Below are 20,723 nucleotides of genomic sequence, written 5' to 3' on the forward strand. Positions count from 1 at the left end.
AGAATCTGAAGATGGGGTTTAGTTACCTAATACATGAACTGGGCTGAAAACCTGAGAGCTGATGGTACAACTCTTTCTGAAGAGATTTTTTTTCAAACCAGTAGTTATGGGCACTTGGACTGAAAAATTAATACCTTATTAAATACAGTAAATGAGCTTTTCAACAAAACATTCAAATATTCTTTAAAAAACCCACTGTAATGAAGCCAAATCTGTTTCTCCCAGGAAAATTCAGTCCACACACAAAATAAACTATCCTACCCTTCTACAGCCTGCTTAGGCTTTATCGAAACTTCGTTTCTTCTCATCTCTCCTTTACTTGAAGACTGTAATTCTTACTTAATTTTTTGAGAGCAAAATGAGTTAGCAAATGCTAGCAGCATGTTCTCTGCAAACATCATTAAAAAAGAACGGTGACTGGGTGCTGACTTAAAGCAAAGCAGCAAAGAACTTACCACAAGCAACCTTGGCATTTGGGTCCTGCTTGAGATGGGCGTCTAGTACAGCATCGCTGATTTGATCACAGATTTTATCTGAAAGACATCAAAGTTGTGATTCAAAACCATAGCACTCAAATAAAAACATGGACTGTTTGTGTTTCTTTGAATGGGTAGGCATTTCAGCAAGGAATTCTTTTATTGCTTAGTACTGGAGTATTTAAAGTTAACTAAGTAGAAAAACATGAAACATCCTGCAATCAAAGTCAGTAGATGCAACGGGGAATTAATTTACTGGTGTAAACTAATACTGACTATAACTTTATCTGTAGTTTTCTGCACCTAAGTGTGAAACAAGTATGTTATGCATAGATTTACCTGAGAGGCCCGAGAGGCTAAGAGGCTTTATTCCCAGCCTTCTCCTTCGCTAACACCACGAGCCAATACAGCACACACTCCACATCAGCAGCATTCTAACAAGGTCATATTCCACCACCAGCTTCCATCTCCCCAGCAGAAAGTTAGAATGCACCGGACCAGCACTGCTGGTAAAACCTGAGAAAGTGTTTAAACTAGTACAGATAATGCGCAGCTCAGAGTCAAGTGCCTGTTTCACCTTTGCTGCTTTTCACTGCTTCCTACTACCCTGCAATGCAAACCTCTCAATACTCACTGCAACCCGCCTAAGGCAGGGGGGCGAGCAGCACATGCAGAAAGCAAGAAGGGGTCACCAAGCAGTTTGCCTGAGGTAAATCTTGAGTTTATCTTCAGTTACATCCCATATACAAAGGTTTCAGCTGAGGTTTACCATCATAATCTTTTCTCTTTTTCTTTCTTTCTTTTCCTACCATTCTAATAAATAATGAATCTTTATCAAATAATGTAGCTAATCTAAAAGGCAGCACGCATAACAATGCCTTCCACATGAAAATGGTATTTTTTTCTCATATTTTGATTGTATTCTTGTTCAAAAAAGTGTAGTATTGCATACTATGTTTAGATGTTGCCACAACATGCTGTGTGGCAAAATAATCTCCTGCCTTGCCATTTGCAGCACCATGTGTTGGAAAGCAATGTTTTGTAACAGTATGTCATTAGAGACTTAATACATTTAAAACCTCAAGTCAAACTAGTTTCTCATTTATTTTCATGAGGATGGTGTACCTTTAGCTAAGAGAGACAAATCAGACTAGAGAACTAATGTGATCCTGACGCTCTTACCTCCCATATTAACCCCTTCAACACAAAAGACAACTAGCCAACGTAGGCTGCATTGGCAATGTCCGTCTTGCAAGAGCTGTGCATGGATTATTAAATTGGGACAATTATTACCAAACAGGAATCAGACACCATTCTTGCAATTCAGTTAGAAGTCCAAATGAACCTTGTTTAGCAAGACTGGGGACAAAGGTAGCAGAAGTTATCAAAATGCATCTCTGCTTGCTCTCTTCAAAGTTTCCATTTTTATAAGGAAATATAGCCATATTTTCAAGCAGAAAATCCAAAACATATTAATGAATATATGTAATTTTTTTATTACTTGCATGGGACAACAAAGCAACTGGTATAGGATGACCTTCTTAGTGCAGGTTCAATGCCCTGCAGTAAACTCCTAGTGACTGGGACTGCTTGGTAGTCTTTATTTCAATGTCCGGAGTTTCTATGCCAGGAACAACCTCTATCCCTGTCCTTGCTCCACATGAAGCATGTCCCACCTGCATTAGATGCCAGTGTCCCATGTTTGTCTAAGTTCCCTATATGGCACATAGAAGGGTATTATATGCCTTCTTTCCAAAACATTCAAGAAGAGTGCAGGCAATTCCATATGCCTAATTCATCCTCATCTCTCCTCATGGCACCTACTTGGTACAAAGAACCTTATGCTGGTTTTGCATGCTGTGGTTGAAATTAATTTATAAACTAAAATTTTCATGAAATATCTTAAGGAAGCATTAGCCTTACTAGGTAGTGAAATCAATAAGTGAAGATTTAACAGGATGCTTTCATGGTTTTGGGTTTGTTTTTTTTTGCATGAACTGTATCATTAGTACCTACCGAATTTCAAGGATATTGGTAGATGGAAAGGCAGCTCTTTTGCTTCCCTCTCAGAGAAATAACACGGCAAACACTCACGAACAAAAAGCGCAGTCCACATTTACAGAAGGGGAGAATTCATCTTACAAAACTGTTACTCCAAGAAGATCACGACAGAGAATCAGATTAACAGTCATCCATAGAAATTAAGTTATCTCCATACAATAGCATTAGTGAGACTGCTACAGAAATGCTAGATTCTGGTGGTGGTGTTCCAAAGGTGGCATTACAAAGCAGTGGGAAGGCTTAGGGCAGACTGACAAGAATGGCCCCAAATCAGAAGAGATTCATCTTACAAGATGAAATCAATCAAGCTCAATCTAGTTTTGAAAGGCTGAAGGAAAGGTGACCTACCAGAGGAAATCTCTATAGGCACTGGAATCACAGTCTCTAAGAACTCAAAAATAATATGCTGAGAGAAAAGGTTTTGTCTGATGGACAATAAGGTAACTACAGTTGATAGCTGAAAATTAGAGACACAGTTAAAGATTCAAAAATGAAAATCTTAAAAAGGTGAAAGCCATTGAAACCATTCATTTCGAGGTGTGCAGGATTCCTTGTTCCTTCAAACCTCTAGATGAAAATCGGGTATTTTTTAACAGGTATGAATGAATTTCAACCATCATCTACAAGCACGTTTAGAATTATTGCATGAAATATTATTACCCAAGTATGAAGGTATGACCAGATATCAAAGGTCCCTTCTGGTCTTTAAAATCTATGTGAGAATTTAATAAATTAAAATAATAAATTAGAATAATTCAATCTGCTATACCAATAGCACACTTTTAGATTAAAATAGGCTGAGACAAATCAGTTTGACAATTCATGTTGTTGGTGCAACACCCAGCAGCTCTAGTGCAACTAGATCCAAATACAGCCACAGATATATCTATCCAGCCTGGAAAGAGAAATCTAGCTGAATGATTGGCTGAATAATGCATTAAATTAAAGGCATGCCTATTAGTAAAGGTCTCTGGTGTAAAATAAAACCAGGCATTCTATTTTTAGCAATGCTTAGCAGGCTTTGTGCACCCTTCATTCTGTTCTTTGAATTTCTCATCTCAAACGACACATTTCTTTTATTAGTTGCTAAATGTGACAAGATAGGTTTGTCCATTATTTCCTTCCTTTTTTTCATTCCTTCTTTTTTGGAAATGGGGAGAGTATAATGGACAACTTGTAGTGAGGCTTTATCGTCTAAAAAAAAAAAAAGATGTAATAGGTAAGAATTCAGTTCATGCATACCTTCATATAGCAAATTACTATCCAATAGGACAAATACTGCAAAAGGGATGTCCATGCTGAGGATTTCTTAACTGAGCAGGAAAGTATTAGATAACCACAAATTCTTTTCATTAAATCCAAACATCTCACAGACCCAGCCTTATGGCAGAGATGCCAATTAGCTGTAAAGCAGCTCTTGCTAACTATACAAGGAATGAATGAGTCTAGGGGAGCTGATGAGAAACCCTACTCAAATGGCCAGTTGTCAAATTACGAAGCAAAGGAAGCATTCAACAACAAAAGTGATCTCCAATAATTCGAAGGAACTCCACAGTTTTCCAGATAGCTATATGTAAGTTTGTTAGTTGAAGCTAGACTATGTAAGAGCCCAACACAAGCCACTACATCTGCAAGTTCTCAGGATCTCCCCAAGAATTCAGTTTCAGGGATTCACCTCACACACACACAGAAAAATCTTTGAACAGTAGTAACAACTGAAAATTTAATTCAAAAAAGCTCCACCCTTCGAAGTACAACAAACAGGTACAACCACACTCCTAGCTTTGATGGGGTAGTAAATATAATAACCACTGAAAACTTCAAAAGGTAAGGTTGGTTTTCTTAAAAACATGTGATCATCAAAATAAAAATCAGTATTTTCAATGATACATTAATTATATCAACAGAAAAAATAATTTAAAACTAGAATATGAAATTATATTTTCTAAATATGATAAACTGAGCAATTCTGAGTTTTCTGGTAAAAAATTAAAACAGTGAAGAAATGCAGATACTTATCATAAGTACTTCATCAAAAAATTTTCCACCAAAAAATGTTTCACTAGAAAGCCTGAATAGCTGAATTGTGCTGGTTTACATTTTTCCTATTTAAAAGACTCTTGAGGAGTGCTAGGTGATAACCGCAGTAGTACTTCAATATTAACACTACACTGTTTAAATATCTTGTACATCTGTTCTCTTTGTTCAATACACCGTTTGCTGAAGTATTGTGTATACTGTTAAGTATATATGAAGTTAGATATTGTTAAGTATATATAATGTTAGATATGAGACATGCAAGCATCAACTTGCTGGGAAGATCTGCATTTTCTGTTTGTTCTGTTGGGTTTTTTTTCTTTTGCGATTTTTTTCCGTGAATATCCAGAAGATAAACATATGTTTTTAATAAGGTTGAAAATCTAAATATCTGAGGGTGGTTTTGGCAGATGTCTTCTCTTATACCTTTAAAGAGATTCCTTGATACTTACTGGAAAACTGAATGACATTCTGTTTGCGGGCAATTCCACCTGAAGTCACACCAGATAGGAGAAGGAATTAATCCTAAGTGGTTTGGCACCTGTAAGACATTGTGGGTCAGAGAAACACACAATGCCTTTCAAAGCACAGTGAAACCATTGTGCACCATGGACAGACACTACTGGACAAAGCAAAATGGAGCAGTGACAAAAAAACACTATCTAAAGAAAAAAAAATACCAAACTTTCTCTCCCCATGCTGCTATCTATGTGCTTTTATTATATTGAAATAAAGAGATCATGTGTTAAGTCTTCAGAGAATTTGGAATTTACCTCACTAAATGCCACGATTAAAGACCTGGAAGGAAGTCCCAAATTTCACACCCAAGTGATTTTGGAGAATTTGGACTGAGAAGATGGGATAAACAGACTCTTCTACAATACCTGCACATTAATTATTGCCAGCTACCACTTGCTTCTATGTAATCTGGGCTTCTTGGCAATACACAACTCTTAGGCATTGCACAGGTATATGGCTGCTCTCTGTATACCCAAATAAATGCGTATGTAATCGCTCCTGCTTTGTTTATTAAGAAGGAGGTCTCCCTTAAAGCATTCAATCCCCAGCTAACGTAATCAGAACAATTCACATTTCCACCAGACAAAGACCTGCTTCAGGATCTTTACTTCACATAATGCCCTCTGGCAAAACTGTACTATCACATACAGAAGAGAAATAATCAAGAACACACAAATTACCCGCTTGGTAGCAAAGAGAGGAACTCAAATCTCACCCTAAAATTCCAGTGCTACTGACAATGTCAGAAGCTCAGTTACAGCCTTGGCCCCATTTTAAGAAATAGCCAAGACTTTCCCAGGTGATAAAACTTAATGGCATATATACACCTCTCGTGTAAAACCGCAGACAGGGAAAGGGGGGGTTGCCTAGGATGTAAGGGTGAGCACTGCTGTCAGAAACCAGAGCTATCGCTGAGACCATTAAGACCTATTGCTGGGCTGTGTTCAGGAACAAGAATTTGCAGGAGCACCCAGAGTTACTTACTGTCAATCTGACCTCCCCTGACCTGGAAAATCTGCATCTTTCCTTCATCATAAGCATCTGGGTTTTCAGTACCCTATGTGAAAACCTAGGCTGCTTAACAAAGTATGAGCATCACAGTCTTGAATACATCCGAGTGAATTCCAGCTTTCCACTCCCTCTACAACAAGCCTCTCAGGCAGCCACTCTGCATTTCCCCGCCCCAGAGATCTGGTACCCTCTGCCCACGGGAGGATGCACACGAATCTGACAAGTGATAACATCCTTTCCCAAAGGCCTGCCCAGTACTTCAGCGCAGGATGGAAATAATGTTCATGGGGCTTACAAGAAGGCCTGCTAAGGGCCAATAGAGTTTTTGGAGATAAAGAAAGGAATGTGAAGAAGAAGTAAAAAATAGGCCAAATTCTAAAACAGGAAACAAGACAAAGAGAGAATCAGTAAAGGAAGGAAACCAAGGGACAAAGCTAAACCTGGGGACTCAGCTGAACTCCCCCTGTTCTGAGACTTATCTATTATTGACCCATGGGATTAACAATAATGATTAGAGGAGCATAAATTCTGACCTGTCATCTTTGGAAATACAATCATCCACTTAAAACTACCATATTGTAGAATGTCATTTTTCCTACGAAACTACACTGCGCTACAGACGCTGAATGTAATTATATAGAAATTTGAGATGGGACCTATGTCCCAGGGACCGAATGGGGTTGTCATTTTCTGATTGTGTTACATCAGAAAGAACCCCAACTGGCTTAACCTGATGTAGCTGCCTTGACATTGACAGAGATGGACTCAATTGCATCAGCCATGGATTTGATGTGCAGTAATAAGTTAATATTATAGAAGAGTATCAGAATTATAGACACAAAATTCTCATTTGTGACCTTTTGATTCTCTGCTATGCCATTCCACCCATTTGTGATTTATTCACATAGCACAAGTACAGACCTGAAAAAGCTTTATTATAGCAAAAGGTGCAGCATGCCAAATTGGCTTTTAAAAATAAATACACTTTTCAGGACATCAAACAGTCTATTGTCCCCTGGCCTCATTTGGGGGGACACTTGCTGTTGACATAAGGTACATGTTTATGGCGGATGAACATTTGTTTTCAATAAAATCAAACTAAGCTCTGCTGACCATACAGAAAGTTTAGCAAATAACTGTCCACTATTTGCTTAAGCAATTCCATATATTGCATCAGATAATGGTATGGGGGGGTGGGAAATCAGCAACTTTGCCATGTACAGCTGCTGGGACCATTGATTTTTAAAGGCTTTAAAACAGCCTGCTTAGAGATATTCCTGTCATGGGTGACAGTTTTAGAGCATAGCATATATGCAGGACAGTTTCACAAGGCTCCTAAAGATACGGAACTTGAGAAGCAAGCTATGCGTTCTTATCCATATGTGAAACTCGAGTCTATCAGAGTGATAGTACTGTCCCCACAGTAATACTGAAAGAAATTCAGATGAAAAGAAAGGAGCAGCAACCATAAACCCTACTGCCCTCCTCAGTGTAATACACACCCAGCAAAAGTACGTAAACTCCCGCTGGAAGCACCCTAGGTATAGCGGTTCTATAGTCTATATGGACAAGGTCCAATAGAAATAAAGTAAAAAGCGCTCTGTTACAAATAACTTCCATAATAAGATTAATAGTAGATGAATTCAGGCTTTTACAACTTTTAAAATGAAAATATTACTCTTTTTAAACATTTGCCAGAGCTGGTTTCTTACCTGGATGTCCCTCTCCCACCGACTCCGATGTGAACATGAAAGCCCCTTCATCATCCAGCGTGTAATCACATAAACCATCCACTGGCCCATTCATGACTGTGATGCTTTTCCTGACGGATTATTAGAAAGTGGTTGAAGAGTTCTAACTTTAGTGCCTTCTCTTAAAGGAGAAGGTTTTTTATCAGCACGACTATTGCTGTCTTCACTTATTACCTCTTAGACTAACTTGAATTTCAGTGTGTGAAGTGAGCATGTGCTTGCACCTGTGTACACACGCAAGGAGTATGCATGTGCCTGAAGTCTGTATCCCTACCTAGCCTGATCTGTCAGTCCCTGAGCTGCTCCTATATATGGAAAAGTGAAAGTGCCTAGATAATCATGTGAGGAAAATGGAAGAGCCCATTTCTTGGCAGGGGAGTTAGTTAACTTTAGGATATTTCACTAATTAACTCAGTTCTTGGAAACATTCTGCATTCAACCTGTGCAAGACTGGTTATCTTAGCAACTCAGCTGAGCACGAAGTAACGCAGGAATACTGGTGACAGTTCAGGTCAGCTGCTTCTTCAGTTTGTCTCTCCCCTAATTCTGGGATCTATGGTGTGCTTCCAACTGCGTGTTGTGGTTTTACAAGGATAGATTAAAAATATGTAAATGCATGTCTTTCCTAGCAGAGACTGGAAGAAGTTTACTGTGCATCATGTAACTGCATTTTCATGTTACTTTTTCATCTCCTGAAAAGTACAGTTCTCTCCTGAAATATTTTTTTTTCATTTCCATTCATTCTTCATGCACATTTGAGAGACGAAACATCTGATAAGATCTAGCGTGATGACTGCTTCTCATTCAGATGCAGACCTCTCCCTTCAGCCTTTGCTTTTCTTTTCCTCTGTCCTCTCTCCTACTAATTCAGATCCATCTTAATTCTTTTTGTATCGTATTCTCATATTATATTCCATAACCCTTAGAAATACAATGACTGCCACATCTGAGTACTCAGCACTTGTTTTGCTACTGAAAATTACTTCTAGTCAGATGGCTCGTGTCTGGAATATGCTGATGGTATGACAGGTATGAAGACAGATGGCATTTTGTGGGTATACATGTCTTTAAGTTAGCATACATTAAAAAAAAAGTAAACCTACCCATGGGGCAGATCCAGAAAATGCCCAGCATTACTGCACCATTATAAAATAATGTAATTATTCTTAATTCCTTTAAAGAAACCACCCTAGTCTCAGTCTCAGACCAAATCATTGGTCTACCAAAATAAAAATTTCCCTTTACTTCAACAAACACTGAATCATACTCTCTTAATCATTCAAAGTGCATCTGATACTTGGATTATAATGAGCAACACACTGCTTGTTCAACAGCCCTTGCAATTTTGACAGCAATGAAATCCTTAGAACTCATCAGTTTAAAAACTGACTTAGTTTACTTCAAAACCTTGGTCAGTATTCTTTTCAAAGATCACTTTATACAGCCCCTTGGAGTCTAATTTCTTCACTGTTACATATTTAAGTAAGAATTCATTAGAATTTTCACTTTCCACCTACATTCCTGAAAACAATAACCAATGCCTGTGAATGTTCAGCAGTTATTTGCTGTAGTATTGGCCCCTCTCTAATTATCATTGACATGGAATTGTTAACTTCAAGGACATTTTCTTGGTCTTCTGCTGTATAGAATTCATTTCACAGGATGAAAAGCACTAGTTGTACTTAAAAATGCAGAATTCACACATCAGATACACACTATGAGACATAGCTTTCTCTGGAGTAAACTGTCATCACCCTACTGACACGAACATTCTATTCCAGTCTGAATAAATTATGCATTAACACCAGTAAAAAAAATAAATAGAATTTGTAAGAAAAACAGAAGACCAAAGAGTAACTCATGATACTAACCGTAGTTAAATGGGTAACATTCAAAAATTATATTAACTTTTAAAGTAAAGTAACACCAGTAATAAGCATCCATTCTTAAATGCAAATGCTTTTTCTTTATGTAAGCACCGGAAGACAGGATTGGAATACATGAAACACGTCTGACAAAACCTCTTTTTATACACATAAGAGTTTTCATTCTAATTCCACAAACAATCCTCCCAAAAAAAGCAGAAAAGATTGAAGATTGTCCGTTTGTGAGTTCCATTCTCTCTGGCTTCTGTTTTTGCTTTCTCTTGGTTTTCAGTGCCACTTCAGGACAGAAATTGCATTTTGGGAATCTGCATTTTTGTTTTTAAGGTAACACTTAAACAGAATGCAGAAGCAAGCGTCTCACATAGTCCTCTTATCCCATATAAAACCAAAAAAGCACAAGTTCTTAAAATGCTGTAGAGTGCAAGTTATTTGTCATACAAGATTAATGAGTTACAGTCCCCTTTTTGGACTCACTTCTGGTGAGTGAAATGCATTGGTCCTTGAGAACTTTGGAGGGTCACCCTTCCTTAAAATATCCTCTCTGGTAATAGTGTTCTAGAAATGCTGCACACCTGCATTTCACATAGCTTGTGTAAAAACTCCAGCCTGAACAGCTTCCAGTTGTGGTTTTACTATCAAGAGCAACACATTTGCTTTATGTCCACGAAGCATCTCAGCATGTTCTCTTCTAGGACACCTGCGACCAACTCTAAACCACTGCAGGGTTAGGTAATGTTTAATTTGGCTTTTCTTCCCAGACAATTTGACTTGTTAAATATTTGTAAAAACTTAAGATAGTGCTCTACCATCATGTCTTTCTGGCACATACCTTCTGCCTATCCAAAAAAAAAAAAAAAAAAAGAGGATGATAAAATAATGATTGATATCAGTGTTTCTCCCTATTCCATTTTATTGATAATGATTCACCAGTCATGTAACAGGCTTCCAATTTTTTTGTTAACTTTATTGCCGTACTCAACAGCTTTATGGGCTGAGCCCTAAGAAAGTCAGTTTCTCTGCAAATCAATTTATAATTTGTATATTGCCCAGCATTGTAGTATCTTTTGACTACATTCTATAACTTTTACTCAGAAGATACCTAATGGCAAAATCTTCTCAACCAATACAGCTCCTGTGCTTTGAAATGAGGTGAAAGACAGGAAAATCACAATGTAATAGTATCACTGTCCTTCTGTATTGCTCTAAGTATTTATTCATACTGACTATAATGTCCGTTGTCACCACTGGAATAACCACACAGTGAAACTATTAACTGTAAGTCTTCATATTTGGAACATCCCACAGTTTTGCTACTTTTACTCACAGGAATCCTGCAAAACCATCCCCCTTCTAGTTCATGTAACACTTAACAGCTGTCAGAAGGGATGGTTTTATCGTAGCCTTGAGAAAGCGCTGAAAATAATGATGTGAAAAGATTTAACTGAGAAAAGAATTTTATGAATGATTGCTATTGATGCTGCTGATTCTCTAGACAGATATGACTAATAAATTGTCTTGACCTTCGAACTCTCATGACATATTCTCATCTGATCGTTTTACTTGCTCATCCTCTCCTTTCCTACCCTTACCTGATTTTCTCCTATACTCCCCTTCCCTCTTTTTGTCTTGCATATATTCTTTTGATTAAAACACATATCCCTTTCTTTGTTTATCTTCCTTTTACTTACTCCTTTCCACCACCCTACCTGTCTCTACTGATGTCCCATTCATTTTATAAACCAGTGAGAATGGAGCCTTCATGGATGAATGGTTTCTGTAGAAATGAGAAAATGTGTCTGAGCTAACGGCTTACAGAAAACACAGGTTTAACTATCACAGCAGAAGGGGAAGGAAGAAAGTAGGCATCCTTATTCAGTACAGGTTTAGACTCACTCACTTTTATTGTTTCACCACCATGGAAACTTTCAGGTGACTTCTTTTGAGTGAGGAGGAAATTGTATCAAGAACTCTGAAGCACTTCTACATGACTAGAATCAGTCGTGGGAAAACCATTGCTTAAGCTATGCAATTTGTCTCTCTCACCACAACTCTCAAACGCAAAGGACAAGGACTTGCTTTGCAGAGAGCACACACTTCACAGTAACTGAAAACTGCAATTCCATTATCATTAAAGGACTCAAACACGCTTAACTAACAATATACAGAAACACTTTGTGCATACAAATAACACATAGGAAAGTGTTTCCCTAAATACTTCTCTTTTGTTATCTCAACTTTATCATCAGGCAAGACTTTATTTTACTAAAGTTAACTGTTTAACAGGTTAACAGTTTAAGTTTTTATCCTGCTATTTTGTTATCACTTTATAAAACCATGCAAGGAATTCACTCCTAATTCATGCCTGTGGGGAAAAAAAAGTTTTCCAGGTGTTTACAAAACCAACTTTAATACTAGTTTCATTTATGCTGTTTAGTAGAAGTAATTCATATAATACAAATAGTGTTGTTTCACCACACTGCAGTTACTAACTACAGTTCACCTTTTTTCCTGTTGGAAATAAGCACTAAATTATGCAAGCCTCATGGGCATGCCTTTGAGGGCTTTTTGGTTTGTTGGTGAAAAGACTTGATTTAGTCTGTACCTTTTGGGTTGGGGGAGGTGGATGTTTTGTTTTGCTTTTAAAGTTAACATACAGAAAATGTTAGCTGGGTTTGTTTCTTTTGCACAAAGAACGACAAAACTGGTCAGAGCAATAAAGGTTGAACGTCAGGAACTTAACACAGAACTCCCACCTGCTTCAGAACTCTCAGCTCTGTTACCTGAAAATGAGAGCGGCTCAAGGCCTCTCAAATGTGCAGGTGTAGAATTTCACTAGCCCATAAACGTTCAGGTTAAAATAAATACCGTGGGGCAGAAAAAAACCTGTCGTGACTGCAAGAGGAGAGGAGGTAGTATGTATTCTGATGGGCGCTCATCACCCAGCGTTTGTTCTTTCACATCACCTTTTTCCTTCTCTGGAGCACCGGACCTCCTGCAACCTCCACACACAACCATAAGCAGTTCAGATCTTTCATTCCTGAGTTTTCTGATACCTTTTTGAGTAAATACCAGATCCACTCAAGCAATTTCTTGGTGTGCAATCTATGTAAGTTATTCCACAGTTACTTCAGCTTCAGAGAGATTCTCTGCTGTCTCCCATCTGCCTTCCCCTGCCTAAGAAGTCTTTCATTACTAACATCAAAGAAAATAATTTTGCTCCTCTCCCATGTGCTTGTCCTCTTTGCATTCATTTGACCTCTAATTCTCTATTCTGACACATCACTGAATCATGGAATCCTTGAGGCTGGATGGTCTCTAGTCCAACCCTCTGCTCAAAGCAGCCCCAACTTGAACAGGTTGCTCATGGCTGTGTCATGAAGTAGCATGTGCTAGGGCCTTAGACGTGAAGTAGCAACTTTGAGTTGCTTCTGAGGAAATATTTAAAGCTACTTCAGGGGCTAAATTCTGCCTTCACCCAAGTTAGCTGTAGTCTTGGCACTAATTTCACTAGAAGCATTATTTCCACAGAACTGGAAATCTAGGTAGAATTGAATACAACTTAAAGAGCTAGGACTTTTATTGAGTAAACAGAAAATTAAGTCTCAACCTCTAGATCGTTCCTTAAGGCTCTAAATGAAACACCTGTTTACAAACACAGGCATTTTTAACACCTCAGATATACACCTCAGTTTCTTCCATAATAACAAATAGAAAAGTCTGTTTTCTAATCAGTCTTCACAAATTAGCATTGTTGTATCAGAAATGGTGGAAAAATAGCAAGATTAGTTAAAGTTTAAGGTTTCCCTTACGCTGATTGTTTTTTATTGCTTCATTTAAACAGCATTAAACCACACTGGTATATAATTAGTTCTGCCTTTAGTCTTTGGCAATTTTTCCTGTTTAAGTTATAAGCTCTACAGAGCAACACAGAAGCATTTGTTTGTGTTACGTCCTTACGTGGAGTCCTGTTACAGCAGAATCACAAATCCCCTGGGTCCCCCATAAATGATGAGGGGGTAGATGAGAAGGAATGGAGCCCTATTCTATCTTTGTCTCACACAGCAAAGTTTTTTCAGTTTGCAAATGTAAGAGTATATAACTTACAGATTTAGCATTTTGCTCATATGCTATTATGCTAAGTTGAATAAATTAAACCATTCATTGTTAAAGTTATGCCTTGGACAGGGACGGAAAAATCTTTGATTAGGAACAGTCTCTCTTTAACCTTACAGAAAGCCATCTATGCATTTCCCCTGGATGCTTTTTCCAGTCGATAGTCAGTTGTTTGGCTGGAGAAAGACTGTCATCTGACATGTAATAAAGCAAAACCCTTAATTTCAATTGCGTAGGGTGTGACCACACATCAGATACACGCACAGCCACAGTTCCTTTCGGGGAGAATAGTTAGGACTCCTTGCTGTTCATGACAGGTCTGATCACCTGTCCAGACTAAACCCCATTTACAGCCATAGATTTAGATCTCAAAAACAGTTTGGCTAGGGAAGATCTGTACGACCTGCTTCCACGTGTCTTGTGACATTATTAGTGTATATATGTAAACCATTAGGATTTCCTCAGTACCTTAGGAAACAGACTGATGCATTTAAACAGCCATTACCCAAGAGTTTTTGCTGCAGTGTTTCACAGATGTTTACAGTACAGGTGGTCTTTGGACTTTGAAACAAATATTGACGCTAGTACATGAAGTCAGTTTTCAGGAACCTATCTGCAAGAACAGTTGTGGAATTCGTAAATTCTGGCTTCCTGACAAGGAACATTAGGTTAAATTCAGGCACTCTTGACTTTTTCTAGATAGGTAATGCCAGAAGAGACTCTTCTTTCATGTGGTATAGGACTATAATCACTTTTCTGAAACATTTAGTGATCAAAAACCTTCATAAGTCTACCCTATATGCATAGTGTATGAGAAACAATAACCAATATTTGCAGAAATACCTCTTTTATGCTTGCAATGAAAATATTTACATACTTTAACTGCTTGATACAGGCAAGCACATCTACTTACACACTCAGTACTAATCTAGTAAACAATGCATAGCAGAATTTTACATTCATTTTGCATGACTGAATAGGACTGCATAATGCTGTGAGCTGCAGAATTACGCTTGTATGGCTATCTGGAGAAAAATATATAACACACATCCAGCAACACTTTTTGTCATGATTCCTATCCGTAGGTTATTCACAGCTTTTTCACAAATGCTCCCACCATCACTGCTACAGAGCTCAAACACGCTAGTGGTGCTCAGAGGTCTGCAAAAACTGCAAACTAAATCTGATTGGTCACAATCACATTTCAGAAATTCACATTTCTGAAATCCCCCAACCTAACCTCCTAACTAACTGTTCCTACAGTTGGTTCAGCCAGGGAAGGCTGCCATTGAAATAGCAATTTCACTTACTCCACCTGGGCAAATATATTAGCAAACATCATTATCTTTCATCTGTGTCTGAAAGATTTTACTGCAACTAGTCATTTAGTAGTTTCAGATAAACAAGGATGAAATAAAACACCGCCAACTATATTCTTAGATATCTGTCTAAACAGGGGATGTTGTTTAATGGATGAAGGGTATGTAGCATCAACCAACACAAGTATATAAATGATACCAGACAAAAATGCATACAGTAACCAGAACACACAAACATTTCTACAGATTCCCATTCACAGATGGAATATAGAATGGAAAGTTTCAGTCTAACTAAAAGATCTTCAGGCTTACAGACACAGTTGCAATCTCAGAGTTTCATTATGAAACTTTTTTAAATTCTTTGCCCTGAAACAAACAAAAAGCCTCAGGATGTTTTCCAAATTTGTGAATAAATTTGGTTTCTTAAGACAAAGCAAATAAGAGTCCAACATCTATTACTGCAAGCTACTGACATTTTAAACAGCATTCTAGAAATGCTACCTTGCAATGTTTTGAATTAGTATTGTAACTTTATGTTCAGACGCAACTCTGGGGAATGTCAGCAAAAGCTCACAACATCTGCAGTGCAGGATATCACTATGCCCCCCGCCATCTTTGTTTTAGCTTTATTTTCCAAAGATTATCAAAATTATTACACTATTAATTGATTCATAACCAACTAGAAAGAAACAATAAGGGTAAGATGTCTCTGAAAATTTTCTTTCGTATGTATAAATATATATGTATTTGTACACATACTTTCTCTACAGCATAAGGAATTTTTCCTATTACTTTATCACTAAACAAGTATTTTGACACCACGGGATGCTTGAAAGCACCGAATCATGACAATACCTTGAAATAAGATAAGATGAAGCTGCTTAGAATAGTTAGGCTCCAAACTTTCAAGATGGTATCGTGGAGCTTGTTACAACTATTGTTATAAAATTTCATATATACCCGTTTAAGAGCACAACGGAGTCATGTTATCTATGCCATTGTTTTTCCAACAGAATACTTACCATAAGAGTGAAATAGAAGTAATACCCTTTCCAAAAGCATTTCTTTTTAAATTCACGTGCAGGATTATCGGTTTAAAATTTAAGAAAAGAGAATCTTATAATGTTCCTTCCAAAATTATTAGTAATAAAAACATAAGCACCTAGTGGCTTCTTATTCCCAGTGTTCTTCATGACTGACAGCCTACTCACTCTATTGGAAAACAGAGAAGAACCACCGAAGAATGATAAACCAAGCCAGGCACTTCTGCTACAAGTAGATATGTAACAACTTTGTCTTTTCTGTGAGGGCAAATTTTTACCCTTCTGCCAAGTGGCACTAGGTCTTACCTAAGAACTAACATTGGACTTGTGAGGTGTAACAACCTCATTTTGACCCTTAGCCACAAGAACACTTTTAGCAAAGAGAAAGAAGTGTCAGGACTAAGAATGCCACACCTTCCCTGTTGTAATGAAACATGCAAAAAATACTAAAACTAACTAAACCTTCTGAATACGATCTGGTATTAGTGTGAATTAAGGCTATAAAATTCAAAATCTGGTTCTTAAGGATTAAGATCTGTAAGTTTTTCACTTCTGCAATGAAAGTATTCAAGTTATGCTCATCACAAAAAAAAAAAAATAAAATCACAGCACTCCAGGAAACGGACCAGTAACATGAGATCTCAAGGAAGTAGACCCAGTTTTAGTCCTGTAAAGGGAAACTGAAGCCTGAAGTTCTACTATGCAGGAAAGAACAGAACCACCAAGTATTCTCTTTACCTTCCTAAACTCTACCCTACATAAGAGTACCCATGGGTAGTGGCTCATAGCTTAACATGTGCAAGAGCTGCTCTGAGGCTGCATCTCTTCTTCCACTCCAGTATTTTCTCATTCATTGGTAGTTCTTTTCTCCCTCTTCCAGCTTCTCCTACTAATGGATTTCAGGAGTGCCTTAATTTTCTGAATTCATACCAATCATTGATTCCGTTTCCTAGGCAGAGGGTCATTTCCTGTTTCTGAGGTTGACAACTTACAGAATTACTACTACTGCTCCTTTCTTATTTTCACAATCCACGTTGCTTGTAATTAAACACCAGTGTTGCCTTTGGTCTCTCAACAGTTAGCAAAGAAGTCAACCAGAAAACAGAGAACAGAGCAGACCTGCCATAAACAAAACCTATCAACTATTCCTATCAACTCTTGAAAGAAAAAGCATTTGAACCATACATATTAGAATGTATGGGCAGTGAAGTGAAAGTCCACCACACTTCCTGCTTTTGAAAATTAGTACTGAAACTGGCACTCATAAAGCACTGCTCTAAGACGTCCTCTCTTCTGTATCTTTAGAAATCTTGGCTAATGAGAAAACTAATAGTAAGTCTATACTGCGGTTTATTATTAAAGATTTGCCAGTTACCAACAGCTTAGCATCCCAACAGCAACAGTCAGAGAACAAGGCCTTTGGAGTTTTAAATCGATCAGTTCTATTTTGTTACGTCTCCACCTCTGCAGTACTGTAAAAATATGTCACTGGGATTCTGCAAATCTTTAGAAGCAAGGCCAGCAAAGTGATTCCAATGTGTAATTATTTTTAAGACATACAGATATTCCCACGCAGCTGGCATGAATGTTTTACCAGCACTCAAGTGGGAATCCTGCCAGTAAGTACAGACCTGCCCTCCTTAGAAACTAAAATATTGTCTACGCTGACAGAAAACGAGAACACAGAATTCATTTCCAGATTTTGAATTCACAAAAATTCAAACCTGTTCAAAACTGCAGGTTTCACTTTTACAGCTTATATCATTGAAATACTGTAAGTAGTAAAATTTTCTTTTACTTAATACTAGGAATTTATTTGTCCTACCAAAGCAAAATACAGAATAGTCAATGGATCATTTTTAAAGGTTAGATGGCTCTTGGATTTAAAAAAAAGTGCGAAAAAGAATATTGGTGTATTGCTCCCAGCAGCATGAGCTTCCCACACATACAAGTAGCAACTTTCTTGTAGTCACAGAATAGTGAGACTTGTAGCTGCTGGAGAGACAGCTGAAGAAGCTGTGGCAAAAAAAGGAAACCTGCCTTTATAGTACTCTATGTAAAGAGTCAGGCCAAGTATATAGAAATATATAAGTCTGGCTGTATTCTCCTGGGTTTTTGTACCAAGGAAAGCTTGTGCACATTCTAAGACAGACTTGTACACCATGTAACTATGCTGAGTTTCCAAGTGCTAGTTTGAAAAAAAAATAAAAATTTAAAGAGTCAAGTAAAGGGATAAGGGGAATAGTTGTTTGAGTTAACAGTGGCCTATGCCTGAGCAGTGGTGAAAACATTTATCCTAAAGATATAGAGACCAGTGTCTATAAAAACACAATCTATTGAGGTAAGAGAATAGTGTTGCAGAGGGATGACTGATCATCATTCTTGCTGAGAAACCTGACTAAATAATTTTAAAATACAAGCAAATACAATAACACTTAACTCAAGCCCAAGTGAGAGACAAAACAGTAGTGCATTTTCTTCTATAGACTCCACTTAAGATACATATGCCCACCAAAAAATGTTGAAGAACAGCTGTCTCAGGATTTCGCAGCAGTCCCAGCCCTAGAAATTTTCAGCTGTTAGTGCCTAAGGGTAACTTTTCAGTGCAGCTAGGTTTACAATGAAACAAACAACAGATCCTGTTTCCAGGGTTACTATTATCAGCTAAATAAATAGCATTTTTTAAACTTATCTACTAAACACATCAGTGGCAAAACCGCAATTGCTTAAGATAATAATGAACCAAATACAGGTGTGTCTGCATGCAGCCAGTCATTTCTGGAAGAAAGTACATTCAGGAGGTGGAGTAGAAATGAAGCAGAATGATTGGAGAAGCCCAACACACTCCCAGGAATGTGACTTGAAACAGCAAAGGGGAGCTGCAGTGGGAATGATTTATTGCCTGAATGTTTCCCCTCTCCCACCCACCCCACAACAATTATTCTCATTTCATTTCTGCAGTACCTTTCCTTACATGTAGTTTGAGTCAATCGATTCTCTCATGTTTTAATGTTAAGTATATTAAAAGTTTAATAAATAGGATACAGCTTCTCAGAGGTAGAACTTTCAACTACAGCTTTTTCAGTAACTTCAATGAGAACAAAATTCAGGTTCTTGCAAGACTACTTTCTCAAGGCACCAAAAAATGTTTTGCTTCAATTTTTTGTGAAAACAAACCCACTACAATCAGCTCTATAAGAGCTGCAAATGATTCAGTTCATTAAGAAAACCGGACTAGCCAAGATACTGATCAAGTTCAGACATTCTCCTCCTGCCACAGAAGCAGCTGATTTCTTTGTCTGGAATCTGCTAGACTATGTCTAAATTATAGAGGAACCACTGAGTAAAATAATTCCTTTTGTCCAGAAAACAAATTGCTGAACTCAAACAGCAGTGGAATCTTGCATCAAACTAAAATCACATATTTTTCACACTTAACTTTCTCAAGATTTCAGAAAAAAAGTGATAGTCCTTTGTAATAGCAACTTCTGTTGAGATCCATGAATGACTACGTGCAGAAAGCAGCAAAATCTCCTTGGAGAGCTTGTTAAAAGATACCTAAACCTTCTAAATAGTCCTTGGAGAGGGTAAGATTATTCAGATAACTTTGATATGACATCCCTAAATACTTTTTTATTTTTCCTAAATCAAACCCAAGCTTTACATCATCATTTAAAGTACACTGAAATTTTAAATTATGCCAAATGCAAAACAAGGATATAATTCTGCATCAGCACAGAGACATCAATACAGCCTTTGTAATAAGTAACAACTCAAATAAGGTTAACCAAGAAGCAGCAAACTGCAACCTTCTCTACTTATTACTTGACCATTTACCTGTGGATTTACTTTCAGGTTATCATAAAAACATGCTTGGTATTAATACTAAAAAAAAAAAAAAAAAAAAAAAAAAAAAAAAAAAAAGAGGACTGTGTTAAACCATTTATTTACCTCCTCTTCAGTTAACTCATGTCCATACAGTCAAAAGACTAACCTAAGGAACTGGTCAGCACAACTTTTATATTTTTTTTTCAAAATGGCCATTGACTGTGAGAGCTCTACAACTAAAGATAAACCAAAAGCACTCAGCATTTCCACACAGGCCCTAGTAAATGTAATTTTTCATGACATAGCACCTTCTAGAGTAACTTATTTCAAATAAAAAAATAGTCATACAAGTGACAACAATTCTGATCTCTGATCCAAGTTAAACGCTGACTTTGGTTTATGATAGTGATTCTACAAGGTGCAGGTTAACGGGGAAGACCCACAGCCTTTAAGTTGAATATACATCTCAGAGCTCTCAAATTCTGTGAATCTGTCTCTTGCTTCTTATAAAGTTTGCTACACTGTGACAGCTCAATTAAGTGGCACATTCCTCTCTTCTCCGCTTTTCTTCCACTACTAGCCCAGTAATACCTATATATGCTTATAATTGTATAGCTTCTTCCATCACATGAATTGAAACAAGCAGACAAGTATAAAGCACAAAGACCGCATGAGGGTT

At 37.5% G+C, this 20,723-nt stretch overlaps 1 protein-coding gene across 2 annotated transcripts in view; it reads right to left on the reverse strand.

Moving 5' to 3' along the window:
* The window catches only part of MAT1A (methionine adenosyltransferase 1A), a 30,903-nt gene extending 10,331 nt beyond the window's left edge, over positions 1-20,572 (reverse strand). Inside the window, exons 1-3 of one of the 2 annotated variants that reach the window (XM_080400920.1) lie at positions 7,817-20,572; positions 5,027-5,115; positions 456-533 (exon numbers count right to left, since the gene is read on the reverse strand). Coding sequence is in view for 1 of the 2 variants with exons in the window: in XM_080400919.1 (XP_080257045.1) it covers positions 456-533; positions 7,817-7,910 (172 nt within the window). In the remaining variant the exon portion in view is untranslated. The remainder of the gene's footprint in view (positions 1-455; positions 534-5,026; positions 5,116-7,816) is intronic. The other variant, XM_080400919.1, reaches the window with a different exon arrangement.
* Positions 20,573-20,723: the final 151 nt, after the last annotated feature.

Source organism: Falco punctatus (assembly GCF_963210335.1).
Source record: "Falco punctatus genome assembly, chromosome: 9".
Taxonomy (NCBI): domain Eukaryota; kingdom Metazoa; phylum Chordata; class Aves; order Falconiformes; family Falconidae; genus Falco; species Falco punctatus.